Raw genomic sequence first — 27,601 nt, forward strand, 5'->3', positions numbered from 1 at the left:
CTGGCAACCGCCAAACCCAGACACATCCATCGGATTGCCAGACAGAGAAGAATGATTCGTCATGTTAGAGAACACATCTCTACTGCTCTAGAGTCCAGTGGCGGTGTGCTCTACACCAGTAATGCCGACGCTTTGCATTGCACTTGGTGATATAAGACTTGGATGCAGCTGCTCGGCCATGGAACCCCATTCCATGAAGCTCTCTACACATTGTTGTTGTGCTAATCTGAAGGCCATATGAAGTTTGGAGGTCTTTAGCTATTGACTCTGCAGACAGTTGGCGACTTCTGTGCACTGTGCACTTCAGCATGCGCTGACCCTGCTCTGTCATTTTACATGGCCTACCACTTGGTGGCTGAGTTGCTGTTGTTCTCAGTTGCTTCTACTTTGTTATAATACCACTAACAGTTGACCGTGGAATATTTAGTAGCAAGGAAATTTCATGGATGGACTTATTGCACAGGTGGCAACCTATCACAGTACCACGCTTGAAATTAATTGAGCTCCTGAGAGCAACCCATTCTTTCACAAATGTTTGTAGAAGCAGTCTGCATGCCTAGGTGCTTGATTTTATGCACCTGTGTCCATGGAGGTGATTGGAACACCTGAATCCAATGATTTAAAGGGGTATCCCAATATTTTTGGCAATATAGTGTGTGTGTGTTCAGATAGATAGATAGATAGATATATTGAGTCCTGACCTCAACCAGATAGAACACCTTTGGCATGAACTAGAGCAGAGACTGCGAGCCAGAATGTTTCTTTTAATAAGTGGAGAAAATGGAGTTTTCTTCTGTTTGTACTCAGGGATTCCAAATATGTGCATATTTCAAAGCTCATCAATTTGTTGTTAAACTAAAATGACAGCCCGGAAATTATTCTTCTACCTCTGGTGTGCCCAGGGATATTTACTACATAATAGATGTCTATGTATGTTGGTGCATCCTTATGGTAGGAGCATGTACTATATGTAAGTATGTTAGGGAGTTTTAAATATTAGATAGTAGTGACAGGTACTCTTTATGGATATATAAGGGGTTTATTAGACCTCTTATGCCTCCTCTGCTTGTAGCCCATGCAGTTTGGGAACAAAAGCTTACAAAGACCTCCATGGCTAGGATTTTGACAGCTTTCAATAGGTCCCAGGCTCATGGATGAGTGAGGGCAGCCCAGGGAGGGTGGCACACTTTGCCACTGAAATGTAGAATTGATTGGTTGCTTTACAGCATGAATCTCAAAAGTAGCCTAATTAACATAAATAATTTTTCTATTTGAAATCAATTGAAAAATGTGTGAATCCAGGGTGAAGGTTGTGTGAATCTTGGGTGGAAACATTTTTAAATAAGCCCCAAAGTGTTTATTCACTACTCTGCCATAACAGGATTACAGCAGTGGCAGTGAAGGGGTAAATTCAGCAGAAAACTTGATCACTAACCACTAAGAGGTTACTGACCAAGTGTCTGGGTCTCCCAGCACACTGTACAGCTCATCTGTGGAGATCAGAGTGATCTCCAGAGTGTGGAGCCATAGGAAAAACAGGACTTTAATTAACATCCTCCCGACATGGGGAACTGCCTGAAAAGATATTAATTTACAGTGTGGAGGGCAGTTGGGTGTTAAAATGTGGTCATGTAAGGTTATCTAATTGTTTCAAACTGCACATACGCTGCTCTGTTCTATCTTATTTCTTACTTTGAAAGCCTGTTTAAAGCCATACGTCTCCAGACCTCCCTCTGCTGTCTTTAGTTTGCTTAGCAGAAGTAGTTTTTGGAACAGAAATACATGGCGAAAAGATTTCTTTCTTCCAGATAACACTGTGAACACATCCTTAAGCAAAAGACGTCCATGTTCTTTCTCATCAACCTAAATAACAAGATGTTAAAAAAAGCTTAATCAACTTCCAGAAAGAAATCAATGAAATAACAAAATGATCAGACATACAAGAAAAATGGAAGTGTATGCTTATTTGTATACCTTTTTATCCCTTTGAATACCCAGTGGAAATAATTACATTTTGTTACTTATTTGAGCTAAATATGCTGACCCCATGCAAAGAAAAGTTCTCTCTATGTTGTGCAATACTTTTGTCTGGGGCTTGTCTCTGCCACACAAAGGTTTCTAGTACCTTACTAACACATGATCACTGGTGTAGTATAGAGCATTTTAAGCATTCTAACTTTATGATGTAAGACATGTTAACTGTATAGCTGTAATTAGTTATTTTTAAAAAGCACACTTTGTGTAGGCAACCCTGCCTTCAGCTGTGGCCTTACCTCGAATCCCTTGATGGCTTCAGCAGCTAGCAGGTTTTTCCCATGATGCACGAGAGAGCCCACAAGTTCTCTGGCAGCATGTAGAGACTGCCGCTCCTGTTCACTGTCCTGGTCACATTCAAGCATCATGTCTGCCAGAAAGCGCTGGTACTGGTCCAACTGCTCCAATGGTCTATGCAGAATACCCCATGAGTCATCCTCTTCCTTCTGGTCCCTTTTCTTGCCCTTTTGAACAAATGGAAATATTGCAAACAATTTATTTTCATTTTTCTTTACACTAATGGTAACATATCCCATTTACAGTATGTATATGTGTATTCATTTTCATTAACAAAACTGCTGAAATATTGTACAATTACTTCACAAAGTGCTGTGCTATGGGCTACCAAAGAGCATACTGCTGCTGTTCTAATACCTCCTCCTCGGGCACATATCGTATTTTTTGCTCCATAAGATGCACTTTTTCTCCCCCCAAAAAAGGGGGGAAAATGTCAGTGCGTCTTATGGAGCGAATATGGTGTGGCCGGTCCGGTATTCCCACCGCCACCGTGTCAGAATACCGGGCCGGCTGCTCGGCTCTTCTCTGCAGCAGAACCTTACCTGTTCTTTGGTTCAGCACTGTACAGACTTCTGGCGCCGGCATCTTTAGTGTGGGCACCCGGCTGTGACAGCCGGGTGCCCACTGTGCATGTGCGAGCAGCGCTGCGCTTTGTGAATGGTCCGGCATCTTCTGGGACACATGACAGGTCCCAGAAGACACCGGACCATTCACAAAGCGCAGCGCTTCTCTCGCATGCACAGTGGGCACCCGGCTGTCACAGCCGGGTGCCCACACTAAAGGGAGGATAACTCCGCGTAAGTGGGAGCGGGTACCCGTCAAATTCTGGTACCCGCTCCCCCTGCCTCCCCAAAGGTCTGCAGTCTCTTGGTCATCCCCTGTACTGTCAGCAGTCTCTGGTCATCCCCTGTACTGTCAGCAGTCTCTGGTCATCCCCTGTACTGTCAGCAGTCTCTGGTCATCCCCTGTACTGTGTCTGCAGTCCCTGGTCATCCCCTGTACTATGTCTGCAGTCTCTGGTCATCTCCTGTACTATGTCCGTAGTCTGTGATCATCTCCTGTACTGTGTCCGCAGTCTCTGGTCATCTCCTGTACTATGTCCGCAGTCTCTGGTCATCTCCTGTGCTATGTCTGCAGTCTCTGGTCATCTCCTGTACTGTGTCCGCAGTCTCTGGTCATCTCCTGTACTGTGTCCGCAGTCTCTGGTCATCTCCTGTAGTATGTCTGCAGTCTCTGGTCATCTCCTGTAGTACGCCCCCAGTCTCTGGTCCATCTCCTGTACTATGTCCGCAGTCTCTGTTCATCTCCTGTACTATGTCTGCAGTCTCTGGTCATCTGCTGTACTATGTCTGAAATCTCTGGTTATTTCCTGTACTATGTCTGCAGTCCATTGGTTCAGAATATTTTTTTTCTTGTTTTCCTCCTCTAAAACTTAGGTGCGTCTTATGGTCAGGTGCGTTTTATGGGGCGAAAAATACAGTATATAACGTACTCCAGGAAACTGCCATCTCCACAATGTCCTGGGATACATTTTTTTAAATATCGTAAAATGCAGGCACAGTGTGCACTATTCCCACCAATGTATTGTAGTGTGCAGAGATTGGAAAATAAATGGGCCTAAATTTGTATAAAAAGCTGAGATGTAAAATATGATGGTGCATACATCCAAACAACACCAAAATACATTTTGTACATGTATGAGCCAAAGCCTTCAGGCTTCATGTGCAAAGTAATCATGATCATGTAAAGTGACTCTGTCATTATTTTAGGAACCAAAACCAAAGGCATGCTTGCTCACCTCCCACCACTGCTAAGTTTACAAGCTATGTTGGCAAAAACGTCTCCAGCATCTGACACTTTCAGAGGTGTCATGTGTCTTGACCCCTCACTTCTTGCCATGATTCCTTCCTCTGGGCCATATATCACTACAGAACACAGTAGTAAAGTAGTGGCCTGAGCCAGAAACCACAGGGGACAAACAGGGATCAGGCATCTGACACACCTGGAAATGTGCCAGATGCTAAAGATACTTTTTCTGCTGTGGCCTGTGTGGACCTTAGACATATCCAGGCCTTCAGAGGGAACACTTTAAGTAATAAACCTATACATTTATTTTCTAAATACAGAGCCCATAAAGATGCCAACCCAGTCCCCAGAGGATATGCATCCAGATTGATTTGTAAGGTGACTGCCTTCTGTGGTGTCCTAGCTTTTCAAATGAGCTCGGCATACTACTGATGGTCTATATATGCAAATAAGTGTCTTTGGCCACCTTGATGCCCTCCTTCTTCTCTCCATTTGAGGGTGCCAATAGTTTCTGGGTGTGTCTCCCCTTTTACCTTCTTCTTTGGAATCGCATTGATTTGACCTGATGTGATAAGTTATAGTTGTGTTACCTCAGTATCTCCTGAGGAAGCTTTAGTGTGATACGTGTTGACACCTGGTCATGATAATAACATAGCGCATATAACTGGGTGAGATACGAGGTGCCATAAACGTATGCTTTGACTTTGCTTGCAAAATTCCTTGAAAATTGAATTTATTCAGTTAACTGCTATCTATGTCCATAGGAATACATGTAAATAAACTGGGTTTTTTTTATATGAAGTTATGTATATGTATCAGAGAGGTAGCATTAGCAAAAAAATCCCATGTTTCCGCATTGTCTTTTTCTTCTAAATACAGATCATGTTTTGAGTTTTCTCCAAGCTTCCACACAAAAACATATTGTAGGTTTAACTGTTTTTTTTTTATCCTAAAGCTGGGAGATTGTATGTAGCATTTGGTTGGCAATTTACATTGTATGCTCCTTTAAGGGCAGTTACTCTTGTATTGTTCATATAATCTGGTGCTAAGGATTTTGCTAGCTCTGTAAGAAATAAAAAGGATAGGAGACATAATCCAACCAAGGTTTCATGATTGGTAAGGTTGAATGAAGACACAAGTCCATTATGCCTGTACATTGCACTTGCTAAGAAATACATCTAAAACGTTTTTTGAATTTATGTGCACTCCCTGCCAACACCACCGACTATGAAAGGGAATTCCACATCCTTACTGCTCTAACAGTAAAGAACCCATTACACGGTTTGAGACTGAACTGCTTCTCATCCAGCTTCTTTGTGTGGCTGTGTGTCTTCTTTAGAGACCTTAGGTTAAATAGTTTCCACCCAATGATAGAGTCACAATTCAGAGATTTCTATATTGTGATCATATCCCCTTTTAAGAATATCTTCTTCAGGGAGAATAAGTTTAATGTTTGAAGTTGTGGCTTATTTATTTATTTCAGGTACTTATATAGCGCCGTCAATTTATCTAATCTAAGGTACTTATAACTGAGGTTATTGAAACCTCTGTATTGTTTATGAACAAGTTAAACAGAATTGGTGCCAGGACAGAGCCCTGAGGTACCCGCTCACAACTCCAGACAATTCTGAAAATATGCCATTAATCACCACCCTTTGGACACTGACGGATAACAGCAAACCACTTTTCTGCAGTGTGGTCAGTTTTAGATATTTAAAGTGAAGATCCTTCGTTTTGATTATCCATTCATTTATTCTGGATAAATAAAGCTCAGGGCTATTCCTTTAAACAAGGACATCAATTCACTTCCAGCACATACAGAAAAGCCACAAAGAGTTTTAATCCTCTCACAAAGTTTCCCTATGACTCACCTTTAAACTGCCGCTGGGGGATGGAAGGAACAGCTCAACCTTCTGTCTGTTCTTCACATACAGGGAGTATAAACGTAACTGGTCAGCCTAAAATACATGAGACAACAGATGTGGCTTTCACCGCCAGTAAAAAAAAAAAGATATATTCAGACTAGCACAAGTAGTGAAATGTTTTTCTTTTGCTACATTAATCAGACCACTGTTATCACATGAGTATTACTGCAGACAAATTGTGCAATGTGGGAGCACAGCTGTGAGGCAGATACATTCGGATCCAGTGGACCAGACTTACATGTTGCAGGAAACAGTATGACACAGTGAAGGGGTGAGGCACACAGTTCTGGAGGTCTCTCAGGAAGTGAGTATGGAAGTTGAGGAGCTGCTCCAGGTTGCCTCTGAGTGCCAGGCCTGCCGGACATGATCCTCTGACCTCCAGAGACCGACGCAAAGACTGCACGTAACTCCGCTCAGAGCAAAGGAGGTCTAACAGCAAACGTTGTGGAGACCTGGCATGAATACATAGGTAAAACCAAATGAAATCAAAAGCACACACACATTCACATATAAGGCCTCATGCACACTGGATGTTTTACAGCCGCTTCTAGGGGTGTCTGGCGTTTTTTTTTCCTGCCTCTAAACTCCCCAGCATGTTAGCATATGTGTCCATACACACATAGGCTTTCATCAGCATTTAGTGACAGGAGAGTTTAGAGGCAGGAAAAAAACCCACTGCCAGTGCATCCAGGAGCAGCAGAGTTTGGGCAGAAAAAACGCTAGATGCTTGCAAATGCGTGTAAACACATGTAGACGAGTATTAACGATAGACGCGTTTAGCACTTGAGCGTTTTTTCATTTTAATAGCCAGTATAAATACTTTATTCTGGCCAATGAACTGAATTAATGTCCAAACGCTATTCTGGCCAATGAACTGAAATAATTCCCAAACGCTTGACGTGGGTAAAAAGTGTTGCACACTTTTACAAGCATCAGCAGTTTTTTTGCAATACGCTGCTGCCAGGAGGAAAGAGTCTACGAGACTTTAGAAAACGTCCAGTGTGCATAAGGATTACATACAACATAAAAATGTTAAACAGGACTACAGGATTCATCAGTGCCAATTGGCACATACATACATACACATGTCTGATAATGTGATGTGATATATCTAAGATATATTACATACATATCTGGCATATGCAGATTTCCTAGGAGTATGATTTGTTGGAAAATCTACCGTATGGCCTGTGGATGCACAAATATTTACAAATATCATAGATGGAGCTGCACAGTCCTGACACGGCTTGGATCAAATATAACTAGAAGAGGGGGTGCTTGTAATGCTGTATAACCAAAGAGTTACCAGCACTCTAAAAGATGCATTCCACAATTTATTGTGAATATATCATGTCACAATAGTCAACCTGCCAATATTTCAGGGGCTCACAGGATCCCATTTCTCAGGGTGACCCAGTAACTGAGGCCCTTAAACATTGCCATTGACCACTATGAAATGATATAGTCACAATAAATCTTAGAAATGCATATTTTGGAGTGCTGATGACTTCTTACACTTTATTATTTATTTTATTACAGGTACTTACAGTATATAGTGCTGCTAGTTTACGCATCTTGTTTAAAAGCATGAATAGTGTTATGTCTTATTATTACTGAACTTTTTTTCTGTCAAGAATAATAATTTATTTTGCCAGCCTTGATCCTACCTGTTTTACATTTGCCACTGGCATTTAGTTCTGAGGGACTATTGACTATTTGCTGATTTTGAGATCCTGAGCACTATTCTGAACTCAGGTTGGATTTATATTACAGTCCTGTGAGCAAGGGGCTTGGAGTTCCCGTTCTGAAATTGCAACATATAGCTGCAAGAGAGGGACTTTCATATTTTACAAGAATTCCTGGCCTTGGATTGTTGTGCGGGAGTGATGGGAACCCTGGAGCAGTGACTGAGTGCCAAGTGTAGTGGCCTTTGTGTGGTTGTGTGCCTGCAGTGGGTGATGCATAGTTGTGGTGTAATGTTGAAATGGCTGTGTATGCCAGAACTATGGAACTTCTGTGACCTTAGCAGAGTGCAATGTGAACTTCCACAGCTAATCCTCCATCCATGCAGAACTAGCAATGTAAGGACTGTCAATTCTAAGTAGAATGTAGCCAACAGAAGTGTCACAAAAGTGTTATGAGCAGTATGAGGATTGTTATATCTCAGATAAAGCAGAATTAGGTTGTCTGTTGAGCCTATATTGCCTGAGAGGTGTGCTCACATTATATACCCTTGTGGCTTACTGTTACATAAATTAACCTTTAAGTGTACTTGTGCTAGACTATGGACACTGACGTTTTTGCATATTCTGAACAAACAGTAAAGAGCTTTAAACGAAGCCCTCACTGACCTTTCTAGCTACATGAATCTTGATATAGTTCATCCTCAAAGATCATATTAGAGGTCAGTTGGGTTTCAGTCCATTTCTAACAATTTACAAACACCAGCTATCTGTTTGTTTACATCAGAAGGCTAGCAAGCTGTTAAGTTCAAAATAAACGTAGAGTAACTAAGTTCTCAGTGTTTCTGTTGTAAACTTTGAGGAAGAATTTCCCAACAATGCCTATAGCGTCTGATGGCAATGAGAGTGTGTTTAAAGGCTCATTCACACAGATGAAGAGAACCAAACAGTGTGAAAAGCTATCTGTTTAGCTTTTTGAACTAATAGGGAGCTGTTTTCAGGCAGCCTATATAAGTATGTGAAGATGTGGTGTCTGTTTCGACTCACCTGCACAGCATACTTTGACAGGTAGGCAGGAACAGGTGTACAGCCCCTGTGTACCTGTCAAACTAGGCTGTGTGGGTGAGTCTGTACAGCCACTAAGTCTCTATTATTTTGTATAGGCTGCCTTTATGCAGCTCCACGCTGATCGAAAAAAAAAAAAAGTCTCAGGTTCACTTCCAGGCAAACAGCTACATGGGAGCTGCTTTACCTGCCAAATGATTTTTATTTCTCTCCATCCAGTTGAGAGGTTTACACAGCTGTGCCAGATAGCACAACCCTGTCCAGCAGGGCAAAACACCTAATTTTCCTTTGCTGCAGTTTTTTTCGTTCAACCAGTGGGTAGAAAGAAAAAAAATAACTAATTCCTTCATCCACACACTTGATTTGGATAGGGAATCACTCTGATTTATTGTATTCTAACAGCAGGGAGACTTCACCCCCTCTGAGAATACACTGATCAGTGCAGCCGGCTATAGCCAGCAGCACAGATCATTTGGGAAAAACCCAACAGGCTGGTTGTGCAGAAGTCGATTGGTATACAGACTTCTGTACAAGCAGCCCGCCATATATTGGTCGAAATTCAGCCAGTCCATGCTGAACCGCCTGAATTTTGATCCATGTACGTATTAGCACAGATCCTTAGCCCTCCCCCAGCCTGCAAATGGACCGGGAAAGACTGATAAGCGTAGCTGTCTGCCAATCTTTTCTTTTCTCCTATAACAGGTGCCTTAATATTGAAGCACAGCTTTGCTTGTGCTGCTTCTCCAGTCTAAGCTTTGCAGTACAGGGGATTATAGGTCTTTATGCAGGCATTAATAAATACAAAGCCCAATTGATTTGTGTGTTTTCTATTGGCCTGGATTTCAGCTTTCAATGGACAGGAGCAGAAAGCTCAATGCTGTCACAAACTGTGTTTGTATGCCATCCTTTGATGTGGTACCAATTACTATTCCTATTCAGGAAGGTGTGTCATTGTATTGGAATCTGCACAATACAACAGTTAGTTTTGCTCATAGGCCTCATGCACACTGGGTGTTTGTATTTCTCCTCTGAATGCCAGAGCTCCTGTCAGGAGAAAAGTGGCTTATGGATTCCATTGGCAAGAATATGAATTGTTTCAGACTATTGGAATGCATTAATGCTCAAATGCACCTAGTGTTTAGCTATATTTACATTTATTTTTATTTACTTATTTATTACAAGTACTTATATAGCGCCGTCAATTTACACAGCACTTTACATATATATTGTACATTCACATCATTCCCTAACCCTCAAGGGGTATACAATCTAAGGTCCCTAACTTACCTTCATACACATATTAAGGCCAATTTAGACAGGATCCATTTAACCTACCAGCTTGTCTTTGAAGTGTGGAAGGAAACCGGGGTACCCGGAGGAAACCCACACAGGCACAGGGAGAACATGCAGACTCCAGGCTGGTGGTGCCATGGTTGGGATTCCAACCAACAGTCCTAGTACTGCCAGGCGGAAGTGCTACCCATTTAGCCACTGTGCTGCCCCACATGTGTTTACAGGGGTGTATTTACCACAAGGCATTTGCCTAGGGCGGCATTTTTCAAGGCGGGCAGCACTGCCCCTTGGAAGAAGGGACGGAAGAAGGGACAAACACGGCATGGGGACCTGGTGGGTTCCGAGAGATGCTTTGGGTTTCATGACGGTGTATGCACAGCCTGACTCTCATTCCCAGGGATGTCCGGAGCTGTGAAGGTGAGTGGGGGATGGTGGCTGGTGTATGGGGGGCAGTGGTAGTTGAAGGCTCGGGTGGAGGGCAGGAGTGTTCTTGGTCAATGTCAGGCTCTTTCTGAGGGGGGTGCACCAATTTTTGTGTTGCCTAGGGCAGCACAAAACCTAAATACAACACTGTGTGTTTAGGCACGTCAAGCTCTTCTCCTAAATGCAATTTTGATGCATTATTTTTTCAGCCTGTAAACGCTTCTTTTCTAATACACCTGTAATTGCCTATGTGTGCATGGACATATAGGCTAACAAAGAATAGCTTTTACAGGCTGAAAAAAAATGTAAAAAACGCCAAACGCCTGTAAAAGCAGCATTATTTAAACCCAGTGTGCATGAGGCCTAACCCTTTTGATAAATACCAAGGGGGCTATAACTATGTATGGTCACACTAGGACTTACAGTAAAAAAAAGGGGTTGCTATAAATAAGGATTTTGGCTGGAGTGGCTATAATATTTCCATCTTTCTGACCACACAAACTGAAACAGCAACATGTTTTCATATGTTTTCAAAGGGGCTTTCTAAAATCCAGACTGGGGCGAAACGTATGTCAAATCCTGAGAAAGCATTTCAACTTCAACAAATGAACGGTTAAATGAAAGAAATTGCCTATGCAGCTCCTTATCAGGGCGGAATCCACTAGATAAATATTTTATCTTTAGTTGTTAAGAGGCACATACTTCAGATGTGTTGCATAGCTCCTACAGCTGTGAACTGCTAACACCATGTGGTGTGTTGTGACTGGCAACTCATCCCAGAAAATTACTGCTGAAATGATGGGTATAAAAACTGTTTGGTGGCACAAATATTCTATTCATTTAAAAAATACTTATCTGGGCACAATGATCTTACATTGTAAGCATTGTAAGCAATGCTACAGCCCACCTTGTAATAGGAAGCAAAGTGATGTGGAAAAGAAGTAGTAGTGCACTGTACTAAGTTAGCCATCAATTAAAGTAGATAGTATAACGGCATCATTAACTGATAACACTGCGGAAAAGGCTAGCAACAATTAAATTAATTATATTCGATAATAGTATTGAATTGTATTCTAACCATACAGTCTCCCTCCATTTTGTAAATTGCTGCAAAAACTGCTTCCACTATATAAATCCAGTATAATAAAAATAATTCATACATGCATACAACAGAGAAAGGTCTGTACAGACTTATTGCAATTTTGTCATCAATATTTAGTGAGGTGCAAGCTCACCTTCTTCCCTCTGGTTTTGGAATACCCCCCCAAGGGGCATCTGGTCCTCTCCCATCACCTCTGCTAAGAACATGACCACGAGGAGGGCTGCAGGTACGGTCCGCCAGCTCTCGACTACTGACCTCTAGACCACGGATCCTGACACCAACCTCTGACTTGCGACCATTTGGTTCTAAAAATGGCACACGATACTCCTCCAATGTTTGTGTCTATAAAAAAACAGCAAAAGTTATAAGCAAATCATTACATAGTCTTACTGTATGAATATTGAGTGAATGTGTCTTGTTTAGCTTATCTGTTTCAGGATGCTGAAATCTCACATATAACTAAAAATGAAAGAATGAAATAAAAACTAATAAACCTTTCACTCTTAAACACAAAAAATAATTTTCTAGCTCTTGGAGAGCAGTTACATGAATAGCTATTTCAAATAATGATTCTTGTATTAAATGTTATATAATGGTGCGTCTATCATACAGAGGTTTTACAGAATATAACCTCATAGCTAACTGTATCATGTGTTACAAGGTAGTGCTGCACAGTGACAGCAAAATACAATTTCAGGACTCATTCATGAGAATTGTTGATATATAGTTATTGCCAGGGACAGACTGACCATTTGGAAACTAGGGCACTGCCCGAGGGCCTGGGGTCAGTAGGGGGCCCCATGAGATGCCCCTGGTACCTTTTTCATAGGCGTTTTTGAGTTCAGGCAAGGACATAGGGGCCCCATGATCCCCTATTGCCCGGGTGCCCCATGAGTTGTCAGTCTGCCCCTGGTTATTGCCCTTGTATAAGCAACTCTATGTTAGCCAATTTGTCCATGCACATTTGGGCATTTACAGGCATATTTGCAGAGATGTATTTTCAGTGGAGAAGTGCATTTTGAGAGGTGCTTTCAGGCAGAATAAATACCTGACATACCTAAATGCGCATAAACGTGGCGCTGAGGAGCGTTCAGCATTTTCAAGTGTACATTGATTATAGTGAAAAATGAGCAGAGAGGAATGTTTTGGAAAAAAAAGCAAAATGCCCATAAACTCTCCTAAACTCTTCTACAATAAGAGCCACTATGAGCATTTTTTATGCTTCATTTTCTGCCAGTGGTTCCTGCATTTTTTTCAAACACCTGCAGTTCATGGACCCTCATACTATTTATTGCATGTTGTGTGTTCTTACTAACCATCATTACAACCACATTCTATTTGTAGATGTCAGCGTTTTCAACCTAAATTTACAACCATTGCGTGATATTTCTGCAGTGCACCCTGTGCCACAACAGACTTCATCCAGCTTGGTGCATATTGTTTGTTCCATGTTCCTTTTTTACTTTGCTCAGCTTCAGCAGAAGTGGCTGCGAAGTCAAATTACCACATATAAAGCTTATTACTATGTGACGCCACAAAGCTCCTGACCGACAGCTGTCAATCAGAAAAGTAGAATGCACAGCAGATTATTTATTCCTTGCCGAACAAAATCTGTTTTTCCAGTGGAAAAGGATTAGTTACACTTGAGTAATTAAAGTCAGGAAGGAGTGATTAATGGGCCCCAGAAGCAGGCACCCTTTAAACAATGTGCAAGTGAAACTATAAGTGGGCACTTACACTCCCCATAGACACCCCCCCCCCCACACTCAATCTCTAAAACACCATAAGCCAAAATGATATAAACAATAAATGCTGCTACATGCTGTCCAACACCAATATGGAAATACTGTTTCTGTGCCACCGAATGTTCCCAAAGTGCTTCACCTCCTATGTCACCACAATGCACTCACCATAGATCCATGACCCTTTTATTTGTAAGAAAAGGTCATAAAGAGCTGGTTAGCCCCATATGAAATCCAACTGCTGTTCCTCACTTTTTCTCATCACTTATCCTATGTACCCAATGTCTCTTCATCAATGTCACCCAAGGACCACAAAAGCAGAGTCTCTCATTGTGCAGTATTTAATTAAAACTTGGCAATAAAAAGTATTAAAATGTTATACTTACAAAATGTGGTGCCCATTATCTCAGCACCAATACAGTCAGCATCTGTGCACCACCGTTCCACTTCCTGGACCTCAGCGTGCATTCCAAATACCAGAAACCGGAAGTGGTGTAGAGATTTGGCCAGATATAACAACTGTAAGCAGTCTCTACATGTTTCACCGTGTGGCATCCTGAGGAAGCTACCAGGAACCAACGGCTTGTAAGTGTGAGGTCATGAGTTCCAATCCCTAGACCAGTCAGTGGGAAGAATGCTGTAGGAGTTCATTGGGATTCTAGTCAGTGCAGCGCCAATCAATGATGCATTAAGATACATCAAGTACATAAGACAAGTGATGATTGGAGGAAAAGTGAAGAACAGCAGTTGGAGAGCATCTGGGGCTAACAGTGCTTTATGACCTTTTCTTACAAATTAGAAGGTCATGGATCTTTGGTGAGTGCATTGTGGTGACACAGGAGGTGAAGCACTTTGGGAAGATTTGGTGGCACAGAAACAGTATTTCCATATTGGTGTTGGACAGCATGTAGCACCATTTATTGGTTTTGTTATTTTGGTTCATGACATTTGGAGATTGAGTGCGGGGTGTCTATGGGGAGTGTAAGTGCCAACTTATAATTTCACTTTCACAATTGGGAGCACCACCAGGTGCCCTTAAAGGGACAGCTACAAAAAAACTGAAACGCACCTGTTCTTAAAGGGGCAGCTATAAAAATATTCACTATATTTGCATTTCATTTTTGGTATTATGTGAATGTTGTTATGGTTCTCCGCAAGCAGTAATTTAGTTTGGAGGAAAGGTGCCATATCTCTTTTATTCATTTTAATTTTTATTTGGTTTATTTGATTCATGGTATTTGGAGATTGAGTGTGGGGTGTCTATGGGGAATGTAAACACCCACTTATAGTTTCACTTTTACCCTTTAAACAATGGCATATCTAGCAGCATATCCAAAAATTGCACGGAGCATCTGGTAACATGGTACTATTTTGCTTACATAAAACAGGTTCTGGCTGTACTAACATGGTGATGCATTGATGATATATACATAGATGTATTCTTAATTTTTCTGTACATATATGTGATTGTATATTATGTTTATTGAATTGTTTAAATGTTTTTAATAATAGGTAAATACCAGAATATCTTCCGTAGAATGAAGGAGAGTGAATACATCTCGTTAGCCTTCACTCTGAGATTTGAGATACAAATTAATTCATTAAAATTGTATTGCTATTTATATATTGATTGCTTAATTGGTTCCTGGTTTATATGTTCTTTTTCTATATATACTTGTATGGCCAGTGTTGTAGATCTATGTGTGTTGTAGCCTGAGGAAGGGCGCTAACATTATAGTCTGAAACTGTTGATGACATTATTGGAACAAGTTGCATTTTTTCTGGATTTTCTTTGTACATATACTTTGTTTCCTTAATACATTTTAAGTACAGCAATCACAGACTTATTTTTTTCTATATATATACATATGTATAACATAGACATGGTCTAAGCACAATCAGTGAGAGAGGCTGTGAGGTGCCTTAAAGCAAACATGTGCTTTGTCTATGCATGGCAACAGCAACAGGTTCACTTATTTTCCTATAACTAATTTTGGCTCTTGGGAGAAAAAAAATGTCCTTTACTTCTAGGTACATGGGAGCATGTAACTAAAATGGCTATGCACGTACCAAAAGTCGACCGGTTCAGCAGCAACCAGCTGACTCTCGGCCCGTGTGTGTCGGAGTCTGATCAACAGAATTTGGTCTATCGACTGACTTTCCCTGTATGGCCAATGAAGAGGTTCACTTTGGGGTCTGTGCCTAAAGAAACTCAATTACCAATTATATAATATATATAATATAGTAAATGTAATAATATAGTAAATGTAATGTAGGACTTAAGTTACCTCTTCTGTTGACTCCCCATATATTTCCATTTTCATGTCACCATGTCTCAGGGTATTAAGCAAACTCTGAGAATCCTACAAGTACATTAAATGTTCATAAACAGGAAGATGGAAATATCAGTCACAGATGTACCTTGTAAAATGGAATAATTAATAAAACACAGTCCTAATCCTACTTACCATGTTTATGATAAAAAAGAAAGGTGGATTTTACACTTACTGATAAAAAGTACTACGCACTAAACACTATGTGGATGTTAGAAAGTTGTTGGCATGACATTGGTGGGCTTTGCCTATTCTGATTCTATATTAGTTGTGCTGTCAGTCAGAATGATATGGTGTAAAAAGTATACACAAAATCATGCCTGCTATACTTCATTACCCACTTGAGCTCCGGAAGGTTTTACCTCCTTCATGACCAGGCCATTTTTTTCTATTGGGCACTGTATTACTTAACCTGGCATGCCATGCAACACTGTACCCACATGAAATTTATATCATTTTTTTCACACAAATAGAGCTTTCTTTTGGTGGTATTTGATCACCACTGGGTTTTCTTTTATTTTTTTATTATATAACATTTTAAATAAAACAATATTTTTTTACTTTCTGCAATAAAATAGATCCAATAAAATTAAAAATATAAAATTTCTTCACAAATTTAGGCCAAAATGTATTTTGCTACATGTCTTTGGCAAACAAAATCCCAATAGGTGTATATTGATTGGTTTGTTCAAAAGTTATAGCATCTACAAACTATAATATATATGCTGGAATTTGTTTTCATTTACTTTTTATACTAGTAATGGTGGAGATCAGTGACTTATAGTGGGACTGTGATAGTGCGGTGGGCAATCAGATACTAACTATGCTGGGTGGGAACTAACTAAATGACACTGACATCTACAGTGACACTGAAGCCTGTTTCACACCTGTTTTTAGTGTTTTTACGTTTTGCAGAAACTCACTACAGTCCATTTAACATGGTTTCCTATGGGACGCATTCACATTTATTTATTATTTCAGGTACTTACATAGCACCGTCAATTTACACAGTGGTTTACATATATATTGTACAGTCACATCAGTCCCTAACTCTCAAGGGGCGTACAATCTCTATGTGTTTTCAAATGCTGCATTTTTGGAAAGTGTCAGGGACTTTTTTCCTGCAGCAGACTGCAACAGGAAACACGCATAGGTGTGAACCAGGCCTAATACAGGGATCAGTGCTAATAGTACTAATTCTATACACTGTCACTATACTAACTGGCTGGGAAGGGGTTAATATCTAAGGGCAATCAAAGGCATAACTGTGTGCCTAACAATATTTTCTGTGTGCTGTTTCTACTAAGCAATGTGCCAGTTTTTACTCCCTGCATGGAAAAAATAAATGGCACATCACTTTTGTCTGTAAGGCTCTCTTCTGTCATTTGCTCAGCTGATCAGCGGGTCTCAGCCATACATCGTTTGCTGGAACCAGCTGATCAGCTTGTGCTGTAGAAAATGACAGCATATCCAGGGCGGCAGGCGCGCACACACCATCTATCTGGAAGAGCCAGATCAGGTACATGTACAGTATGTGATCCAGCGGAGCGATGCCGCTCTGCTGCGGTATATCTGCGGTAGGCGGTCGCCAAGTGGTTAAAGCAAAATTAAACCCCGTTGTTTTATCTGTTTCCTAAGGCATGTGATAAATGATAAATGTCACAGTTGCTTGTGCTCTCACTCGAACTGTCAAACCATCAAATGGCTGGTGTCATTCCTGATCACATGTGCAGTATCAATGCAACTGCACATCAAACATAGGCCAAGATGGCAGCTTCCTTGGCTCTATAGGACAGGAGGGTTAGGCTCTGCTTTATGTAGAGAACATTGTTAGAAGATAACAAAATATGCTAAACATATTACAAGGTACACAGTTTCAACGTCAATGTTATTAAAGCGGTAGTAAACCGCATCCAAAAAAACACTGCAAGGTAAAGGCATAATGTGCTAGTATGCATTGCATACTAGCACATTATGAGGACTTACTTTGAAACGAAGCCCTCCTGCGGAGCACTGTCATGGCTCCCTGGGGCTTCCATCTTCACCTGGTCTTCCTTCCGGGTTCGTGAGCTCTGGCCAAGCTGCGATGACGTTATCCTGGGCCACAGCATAGTGCTCTGAAGGAACAGCACAAGTACGCCGTTCCTTCACAGCACATGCGCCGGCTATGAAAAAGGGCTAATATCTGCTAAACGGTGCACGTTTAGGAGATATTAATTTTACCTACAGGTAAGCTTTATAATTATATGTATTATAAAATTATTATAGAAGAGTTTACTACCACTTTAAGCAGGCTATAATTGTTTAGCAGCACTGCAATATTGTTCTGCCAAATTGTAGGTGCAGATGACAATCATTTCATAACCTAATATATGATGGTTGATGACAGATAGAAAGGCAGATATATATATGTGTGTGTGTATTAATCCTTTTTTTCTAGATCTTCCCAGACATATGAATTGTGATCACCTTACCTCACTTCTGTCTCGACAGTCTTGTGGTGGCAATCTTGCCTCAAGATCTTGCAGTTTCTGATTTGACAGCTGGACCAGATTATGCAAAGCTTCATCTACTCTCTCATATAAACCAAAGGTCACTGGGTCATATAATCTGTCACACACAAAGGAATGAAAAGTTATTACCTCCCGCTAGTGTCAAGAAGTCACAGAAAAGTTGACTATTTGGAGCTTACCTCAAGTAAGGTGACTTCTGGAGTCTGGCAACAAGAGTGCCTCCATCTCTCTGCAACTTCTGCAATCTTTCATCAGTCAGCGTTTTCTTCATGGCTTCTCGGTGATGAGAAATTAACCACTTAATGTCCTAAAAAAAATAACCCAACCATAATTTTCACATGGACATAATAGTATTCTTGTTTTATCCTCCTTTTTTCAAATCAAGTCTCTTATTATTTTACATTACAGCAATAGCATATACAGTACGAATAGTATGTGCCCTCCCATGCTTTCCATTTTAGTGTTCCCAGCTGCCTTCCCTTGGCACTACAGTAGTTCTATAGAAAACATTAACTACCGGATATGGGGCAAAGAGTTTAATTTACTAAAGGCAAATAGACTGTTCACTTTGCAAGGAAATTTCCCCAAGAACTTAGTGAATGAAATTAAGTCCTGCCGACTTCCATTGTCCTCTCATTCCATTGTCCTATCATGTGCAAGCAAAAATGCTGATTTGCCTTTTTTATTTTCCTTGCACATGATTGGGTGTTTGTTTTAAGGTGAAATTTCACCAAGTCATTAAGCTCTGCAACTTTCCTTGCAAAGTGAATAGCCTATTTGCCTTTAGTAGATCAACACCAAAGTGTTTGCTCCCCCAATACTATCTGATTAGTGCTGCATTATTACTATTATACAGGATTTATATAGCGCCAATAGTTTGCGCAGTGCTTTACAAAATGATCCACCTAGGTAAGTATAATTAAAAAAAAATAATCCTAAACTTCTCTTTTACGTGGAACCAACCCCTTCTATCCTTTACGGGCACGAAAGCAACTATCTTATACTCTGTTTGGTCTGCAACTATCATGTGCTACACATGTGGTCAGTTATGACCCCAGCCATTTGATGGCTTGACAGTTTGGTTTAGAACACAAGCAGCTGTGATAGCTATCATTCACAGCATGCCTTCAAGGGTAACTTCACTTTCGTAGGAAAACAAATTAGCAAATAAAAAATATAATATAGCGTTTACAATTGCAACTCAAGTCATATTGTAATTGAATGTTATTAAAAATTACCTTTCCTTTTCAATCTGCAGTGCTGTAATTTTCTGTAAAATGCAATGCAATATGGCTGCCTGGAGGTATTCCGTACAAAGAGCATGCCTTAAAGGGTATCTCCACTTTTGTAGGAAAAAAATTAGCAAATAAAAATAATATAAGGGCAGCACAGTGGCTAAATGGGTAGCACTTCCACCTGGCAGCACTAGGGTCGTTTGTTTGAATCCGCACCACGTGCTTAGAGTTTGCATGTTCTCCCTGTGCCTGCGTGAATTTCCTCCGGGTACTCTGGTTTCCTCCTACACTTCAAAGACATGCTGGTAGGTTAATTGGACCGTCTAAATTGGTCCTAGTATGTGTATGTATGAATGTAAGTTAGGGACCTTAGATTGTACACCCCTCAAGGGTTAGGGACTGATGTGAATGTACAATATATATGTAAAGCGCTGCGTATATTGATGGAGTTATATAAGTACCTGTAATAAATAATAATAATATAGCATTTACAATTACAACGCAAGTCATTGTGTAATTGAATGTTATTAAAAATGACCTTTCCATTTCAATCTGCAGCTCTGTAATTTTCTGTAAAATGCAATACAATATGGCTACCTGGAGGTGTTCTGTACACAGATGGTGTACAGAATGCCTCCTGAAAATGTCAATTCCTGCTTAAGTGATTGGCTTAATGGCTTACTTATTGAAGTCTGCATTAAGATTTGTGGCATCCCCTGCAACAAAAATGTCATTTTTGGTAAGATATTCATGTCTAACCCTAGGTTCACACCTAAGCGTTTTCTGCAGCATTTTGCATTCAGTCCATTTAACATGATTTTCTATGTTCACATCTCTACGTTTTCACCCGGTGCATTTTTTGGAAAGGGTCAGGGACTTTTTTGAAAGCAAAAAGTTTCATTTTTGGTTCTATAGACTTCAATGGAATGCTACAGAAAAGCATGTAGTGCATTTTTGCCATGTTTTTGATGCGTTTTAAATCTGCCTAGCAACAAGAAAAAAAAAATGAAAAAAAAAAAAACGTGTAAAACACGCAGGTACAAAAACGCAAAACACAATGCAAAACGCAATGCAGAAATGGGTCAAATGCAAACTGCATAGGTGTGAACCTAGCCTAATGGGATGCAGACCCTGCCATTTACTCATTAATGCCCTGCAGGTGTAGCTGCTGACAATCACTCCCATACAGTTTCACTCTGCACATGGACACAGACACTCAAACATCTATTTTTTCAGAATAACAAAAGGTAGGAATCTGTAACAATGTTTGCTAAAATCCTTGCAAGGTACACAGATCATCCAGAGCGGAATTTGTTTTTTGCAACAAAAGTGGAGTTACTCTTTAAATGTAGTTTTGGAAAACAGTTAATTTTATGGGTTTATATAAATAAGATTATTTTAATTTATTTCTATGGCTGAGAACAAATCATATTCATGCAGAAATCCAGAAAAATGTTAAAGTCTCTTTTTTTTTCATTTAATCTGTCTGTGAAGGGAAATATCTCCTTTTTAATTGTGAGTGAGTTGTTATAAACCATCATAACTTTCACATACCCGGACAGCATATTAGCACAGTGTTTTTATAGAATTGCACTTGAATTTTAGGTTTAATGACCCTTTAAAGAGTGACAATCAAATGAAATTCCAACAATCTGTTACGGGTGACAAACCTCTGTGGTGTCAGCTTTGACCTCTTGTGTGACCTTCTCCAGAGACTCAAGTACATCACAGCACAATGTGTGGAGCTTGCTGAGAGACTGATGGAGGAGAGCAGAGCAAATGTCACACATAGTATAAGACAGAGTGATATTTCCATATCTAGATAACTAACGTTACAATGCAGACATTAGCATTTCCTAAAAGCATCCTGGATTCATAACGGTTATAGTTAAGTACCATATGATCAATGGACGTATACACAATTTAAATCACTTAATACTTAAAAATGTTTCACTAATTTCCTTGCAATGGAAGAGTAGTAAATATGAAGTTGCATAAACATTTTTAACATATTTTATTTAAAATTTGTTAAAGAGATATATTAAAATGCTTTCAATTGTATATATAAGCCCCCTTTCAGATGGGACAGATCCGTCAGCATGATCCGGCTACTCAGTTGGGGATCTCTCCGCTGATTTCTCCCGATCTCCCGATGACAGGTCTCTGTTCGCTCTGCTGCCTCTGCCCACTGATTTCAATGGGATGGTCGGATGGAAACGGACCACCTGTCCGTTTCCACCCAATTGTCATCCGATCCCCTGGACAGATGGGAAACGGATCCCCATCCGTCTGTTTTTGGCGTACAGGATCGGATCAGATGCAGGCGGGTGTCAGTGGACTATTGTCCACTGACACCCACCAGTCCATAGAACTCTATGGATGGACCGATCAGTTCTGCCTGAAAAACGGACAGGTGGACCCCATTGGTACGCTCGTGTGAAAGGGGCCTTACACACCAAAGAGCGTAAATAAGAAAATATTAATGTTAGAGTTTATACATACTTGAAAGTGGAATTCCAGTTACAGTGGTACCTCGGTTTGCGAACACCTCGGTTAACGTAAATTTTGGTTTACGAATGAAAATCCATTGAAAATAATGCCTCGGTTTACAATTTTTTTATGCAATACGAAGCAAGTTTCCGCAGGATGCATTGCACCTGGGAGGTTTATAGCACCACCTTCATGCATGCTGGAGTCTGTGGGTAGCATGTGGCGTCGAGTGTGGAGGTGTTGGAACGGATTTTGCATTGAGTTTTGGAGCCATTTTGGAAATTTCTTAACATATCCCTGTACAGTGTTTATGCCTTTAAAGTGCACTTTATAAAGAGTTTTGAACAAATAAAAGACTTTTCTTTTACTTTTTTCTGACCTCCGGAATGTATTAATTGGTTTTCAATGCATTCCTATGGGAAACCGTGTTTCAGTTTACAAATTTTTCGCAATACGAAATGTCCCAGAGAACGCATTAAATTTGTAAACCGAGATACCACTATATATCCTAACCAAGGCTTTTTTCTAAAAAAAATATGTGCAGGAACTCCCCTCTTCTTGTCTCCTTCCCCTACCCACCTCCGAGCACCGTCACTTGGTTCCACCCCCTACCCACCTCCCAGTACCGCTCCTTTTAGAGAATACATAGCAAAGTATCATTTTGTCGTGCTAAATAATTTTATATGGAATTTGTTAATGATAACAAAAGCAGAGAAATAGCTCCCCCGCAGCCAGCAGCAATAGCCACCCCCCCCCTCCGCAGCAACAATAGATTCCTACAGCAACAATGGATCCCCAAAACAAAATACCACCCCATCAACGATAGGCCCCAAGCAGCTACTCCTAGCAGCCGGCATTAATAGACTCTCCAGCAACCAGCAGCAATAGACCCATCCCTGAACAGAAGATCCCTTCCAGCAACAATTGACCCCCCATCAACAACAGATTCCCCCACCTGCAACAACAGAACTTCCAAGAAACAATAGACCACCACACAAAAATAGATCCCCTTCAGTGACAATAGATCCCCCAGAATCCAGAAACAACAGATCCTCCAGCACACCCCAGCACCCCTTGTCATTACATACATTCAGTGCTAAAGGTGCCAGAACTGTGTTCCCATGCGGTCCTGCTGAAAAAAAGCCCTGATCTTAACTAAGCCTAAATCCACTCCAACCCCCTTTCTAAGAATCCATCTACTCTGTAAAAAGTCTATACTTATCTATTCTGAAACGGCTCTGGTCCGATCGCAAGATTGGCTTCCAGCACCAGCTTCAGTGTAGAGGAGGGACAGCCAACAACAGCTGTAGAGCCCAGGCAATGACATCAACCATAGGCTTACTATAGGGCAGCCGTTATCGGCTGTCCCTCCTCTACAATGAAGCCAGAGCTGGAAGCTGTTCAAGTGAATGGACCGGAGTGGCTTTAGAATAGGTAAGTACAGGCATCATTGCTTTTACAAGACAGATAGCACAGTCTTAGAATAAGGATGGGAGTAGATTTAGACTTAGTTGGGGTTTGCCTGGAATTACACTTTATTTGCAGTCTAGAAAAGTGAAGGCTAGCTCTGCTGTCTGGCACAGAAGGGTGCCTGGATCACAATACCAGTTTAACACAATTACAGACCTTATGGCTTGTAAAGCAGTACTCATATATGTATTTTTTTTAACTGTGTACATGCTGTTTACCTGGAGTTCAGCTTTAGAGATGTATAATATACAATCCTATAGCGCACGGGTGTCAAACTGGTGGCTCTCCAACTGTTGCCAAACTACAAGTCCCATGAGGCATTACAAGAATGACAGTTACAAGCATGTCTCCCAAAGGCAGAGGCATGATGGGACTTGTAGTTTTGCAACAGCTGGAGGGCCACCAGTTAGCTATAGAGCACTCACATTTGTGGCTTCAAACAGAATAACCACCGCTATTATTTCTCATTTCATAAGAATGGAATACATTCATAATGGAATAAACCCATCTACTGAAAAGCTTCTAAAATACAGAGACCACATTTTCCTCAAAACCACACAAGGCTGTAATACAATTGGCAAGAACAGTTGTAACTACATAGATAAAAAAAAGTATTGTAATAAGTACAATAAAACACTGCACATCTTTCATGTTGACTATCACTTTCTTAATTGGATTGTGGCTGCTGTCTCCTAAAATTATTTCTACATGAAATATAACTATTATCCTGGTTTAAGAGACTAAAGGGCAGCTTTTATTTCAACATTCAAATTTACCAATGTTGAGCTGTCATAAAAACAACAGGAACTTTCTTGCTCATGTGTGCTACTTTTCATTAATATAGATGTAAGATAATTTGGATTATTAAATGGACTGCAAAATCCTATTTAAAGCCATATCCCAAGCAGACAGAATGTACAGTTTACCCTCATATATGTGAAATGACTTACCTGCAAAAGGGTTTGTAATTCTGTGCACTCAGAATTGTGATTTAGACACCCCTGTTGACAACAGCCAGGTTTTGCACATCCTGAGAGATTTTTTCTAAAATCAACTCTCAGAGGCCCCTTCCATATTTTACATAAATAAGCATGTATTGATCAGCACTTTATAAAAGTAATTAAAACTTTCCACCAGATTTCACTTTTCTCGACTCAGATCAGTGAAAGATTAGTTGTTTTGGGCAACTGCATTTTGCTTCCTATCCTGAAAAAAATCTGTTTTATACACAGGTCCATCCATGCAACATAATACAAAAAAGCGACTGAGAGTTAAAAAAAAACAAAACTTTTTTTAAGGGGGGGGGGGGGTGACTCGGGCGAGTTAAATATACAAGTATAACTGCAGTAAAGGAAATGGGAGTATTTGGAAGACGCACAGTTTCCCCTCCCCCATGTAATCAATCACTGCTGAATAAGTCTGGCCTTCCGCACCCACCCGTGTAGGATCTTCCTGTCTGCAAAACAAGGCTTACAGATCAGGATTTTATGAATCTGTAAGAAAACCTTCTTTTTTAAGTTTATGAAGAAAAACATATTAAATGTTTAAATATCAACAAAAAACTTGTGCTCTTTTTAGTTAAAAATATGCACAAGGCTTTTTCAAGGATGCCTGGAAGCCAGAAATACTTCAGCAGACCAGATGTGACCGTCTGGTTATTTTTGTCCTCGTTCCTTGTTACAAACCATCTGGTTTTGACCAAGCCATTCATAAATCTGGATTTACTGAGCACTGGTGTATTTTACAGTCAAGAGATGTATAAGGGATGACCGAGATGGTTAATGTCAGTTTCCTACACCGCTCTCTTTAATCTGTGCAAGTCCCATATGACCAATATACAGCTCAAAGTCAGGGCTGCTCTGCCTCATCTGTTATCATTTTACGATCATTTTATACACTCAGCAAATATAACATAAGCCTTTTCTCTTCCAAGGTTTTGTAGATACTCCTAAGCTGCATGGCTCAATGCCCAATTCTGCCAATAGGAAAGGGAGTCAAACTCTGGAGCCAGCTTACATTGTTGTACCTGGTGGCATCTCTGGTAAAGGTACTTTCACTGGTAGGAAGAAGCACCATCTGAGAAACTGGGACCAAGCATTTGAGTTTCAACACCCAATGGCTGGAAGAAAACACACAGCTAGGCTCTATGGCAGGACACACTTTAGGAAAGGGTGGACCTTAATTTCCCTCTTCCCATGTGAACAGGTAAAAGAGAAGTGTGGGATTTAAACCAAACAAACATTCATAGTCACCTAGATGGATGCAGACTCGCTCCAATGCTGAATCTGTCACATGCCATCTTTAGACTGAGAACTGAGACGAAACACAACTGATTGATCAGTTCTCTGTCTTCATTGAGCAGAGAGCCATTGAGTGTCAGTCGCCAGATTTCTGTTCTTCTCCTCCAGCACTCACTAGAGTGCCAAGCTGTGCAGAGGGCAGGAGTGGCTGGCTCTGGCCAGAGCCTGGACTGCCTGATTGACGTCAGCCAACAACGGACTTTAGCCAGGTCACAGGAGAGCAGAATGAAGTGCACTCCTTTGACCCACAGAAGAAATAGGGCCAATAGAGCTTTGACAATACTTCTCCTTTAAACAAAACAAATAGATGGGTGCAGTTATGACTGACAGCAGGTAGGCAGAGCTAGGAGATGGTGCTGGGAGTCAAAGGGCTAGCCCATTTAGCCTTTCAAGTTTTAATTTGTTGAATACGTCAACATAGTAGGAAGAAGCAACATCTGAGAAACTGGAACCAAGCATTTGAGTTTCAGCACCCAATGGCTGCAAGAAAACACACAGCTAGGCTCCATGGCAGGACACACTTTAGGAAAGGGTGAGCCTTGATTTCTCTCTTCCCATGTGAACAGGTAAAAGAGAAGTGTGGGATTTAAACCAAACAAACATTCATACTCACCTAGGTGGATTCAGCATGGCTCCAATGCTGAATCTGTCACCAGCCGCCTTTAGACTGCAAACTGAGGCCAAAGACTGCTGATTAATCAGTTCTTGGTCTTCACTGAGCACTGAGCCATTGACTGTCAGTCTCTGGCTCTCTGTTCTCCTCCAGTGCTCACTAGAGTGCCAGGCTGTGCAGAGGGCAGGAGTGGCTGGCTCCATCCAGAGTTAGGACTGCCTGATTGAAGTCAGCCAACAGCGGACTTTATCCAGGTCACAGGAAAGCAGAGTGAAGTGCACTCCTTTGACCCACAGAAGAAATAGGGCCAATAGAGCTTTGATGAATACTTCTACTTTAAACAAAGCAAAAAGATGAGTGCAGGTATGACTGACAGCAGGTAGGCAGAGCTTGGAGATGGTGGTGGGAGTCAAAGGGCTAGCCCATTTTGCCTTTCCAGTTTTAATTATGTTGAATATGTCAACATAGCTTTGAAACATTCAGCCATTTCTGGTGAATGTTCTGGTCATTACTGTAGAATATCCACACCTAATGTTACATTTATATAGAGCCTGTTTAATCTGTACAAATCCTATACATCCCATATAAAATCCAATGTGTGCACTGCTCTACGTCTCACCCGTTGGCTTCCCACACACTCAGCGTGCACATAAGGCTTCTCTCCTCCAAGACTCTCCGGGAGCTCTTCAGCCTCAACATACTTTGTCAGTTCTGATGCTAACACAACCTGCAGGAAATACAGACAGTAGTGAATTCAACATAAATAAAGTATGTGCTAATTCCAGATCTTACTTGTAAACTAATTAACATACATATACAGTTATACAAGGGGAGCACAGAAACATGACACAAGCTATTCTGATGCATATATTAACCCATCAGACTGAGTATAAAATAAGGGCTTGTTCACATAGGAGGCTGTGAGCGGTAAAAGCAGGTGGTTGAGTCTTGGTTTTACTGCCCCTTCAACCAGTTACCTAAACACAGAAAAGCAGCTGCTCAAGATTGTACCCATGCCATGGCTGCGATGCTTTGCGGCAAAACGTAGCTGGCATGTCGTATCCAGTACTGATGTCAAACATGACCCACTGAAATAAATAGGACCGTGCCAAGTTGGCATTTTAACGGTTAAAGCAGGCAGTAAGAAGGGGATGTATCGCCTACTCGCTATCTGTTAATCACCCTCTGAAAGTATAACTACACATAAAATGGGCAGCACAGTGGCTAAATGGTTAGCACTTCCGCCTGGCAGTACTAGGGTCGCTGGTTTGAATCCCA

The 27,601-nt window shown here is 40.9% G+C and overlaps 1 protein-coding gene across 2 annotated transcripts in view; it reads right to left on the reverse strand.

Moving 5' to 3' along the window:
• ARHGEF40 (Rho guanine nucleotide exchange factor 40) overlaps positions 1 to 27,601 on the reverse strand; it is a 130,803-nt gene that overhangs the window by 26,396 nt on the left and 76,806 nt on the right. For both annotated transcript variants that reach the window (XM_089687007.1, XM_089687005.1), the window contains exons 8-16: positions 26,943 to 27,050; positions 21,121 to 21,207; positions 18,395 to 18,522; positions 18,177 to 18,312; positions 11,761 to 11,969; positions 6,301 to 6,514; positions 6,009 to 6,095; positions 2,274 to 2,498; positions 1,693 to 1,863 (exon numbers count right to left, since the gene is read on the reverse strand). In XM_089687007.1, coding sequence (XP_089543133.1) covers positions 1,693 to 1,863; positions 2,274 to 2,498; positions 6,009 to 6,095; positions 6,301 to 6,514; positions 11,761 to 11,969; positions 18,177 to 18,312; positions 18,395 to 18,522; positions 21,121 to 21,207; positions 26,943 to 27,050 — 1,365 coding nt within the window. The remainder of the gene's footprint in view (positions 1 to 1,692; positions 1,864 to 2,273; positions 2,499 to 6,008; positions 6,096 to 6,300; positions 6,515 to 11,760; positions 11,970 to 18,176; positions 18,313 to 18,394; positions 18,523 to 21,120; positions 21,208 to 26,942; positions 27,051 to 27,601) is intronic.

This window comes from Staurois parvus, unplaced genomic scaffold (genome assembly GCF_062004578.1).
Source record: "Staurois parvus isolate SC_StPar_1 unplaced genomic scaffold, SC_StPar_1.0 ptg000415l, whole genome shotgun sequence".
Classification (NCBI taxonomy): Eukaryota; Metazoa; Chordata; class Amphibia; order Anura; family Ranidae; genus Staurois; species Staurois parvus.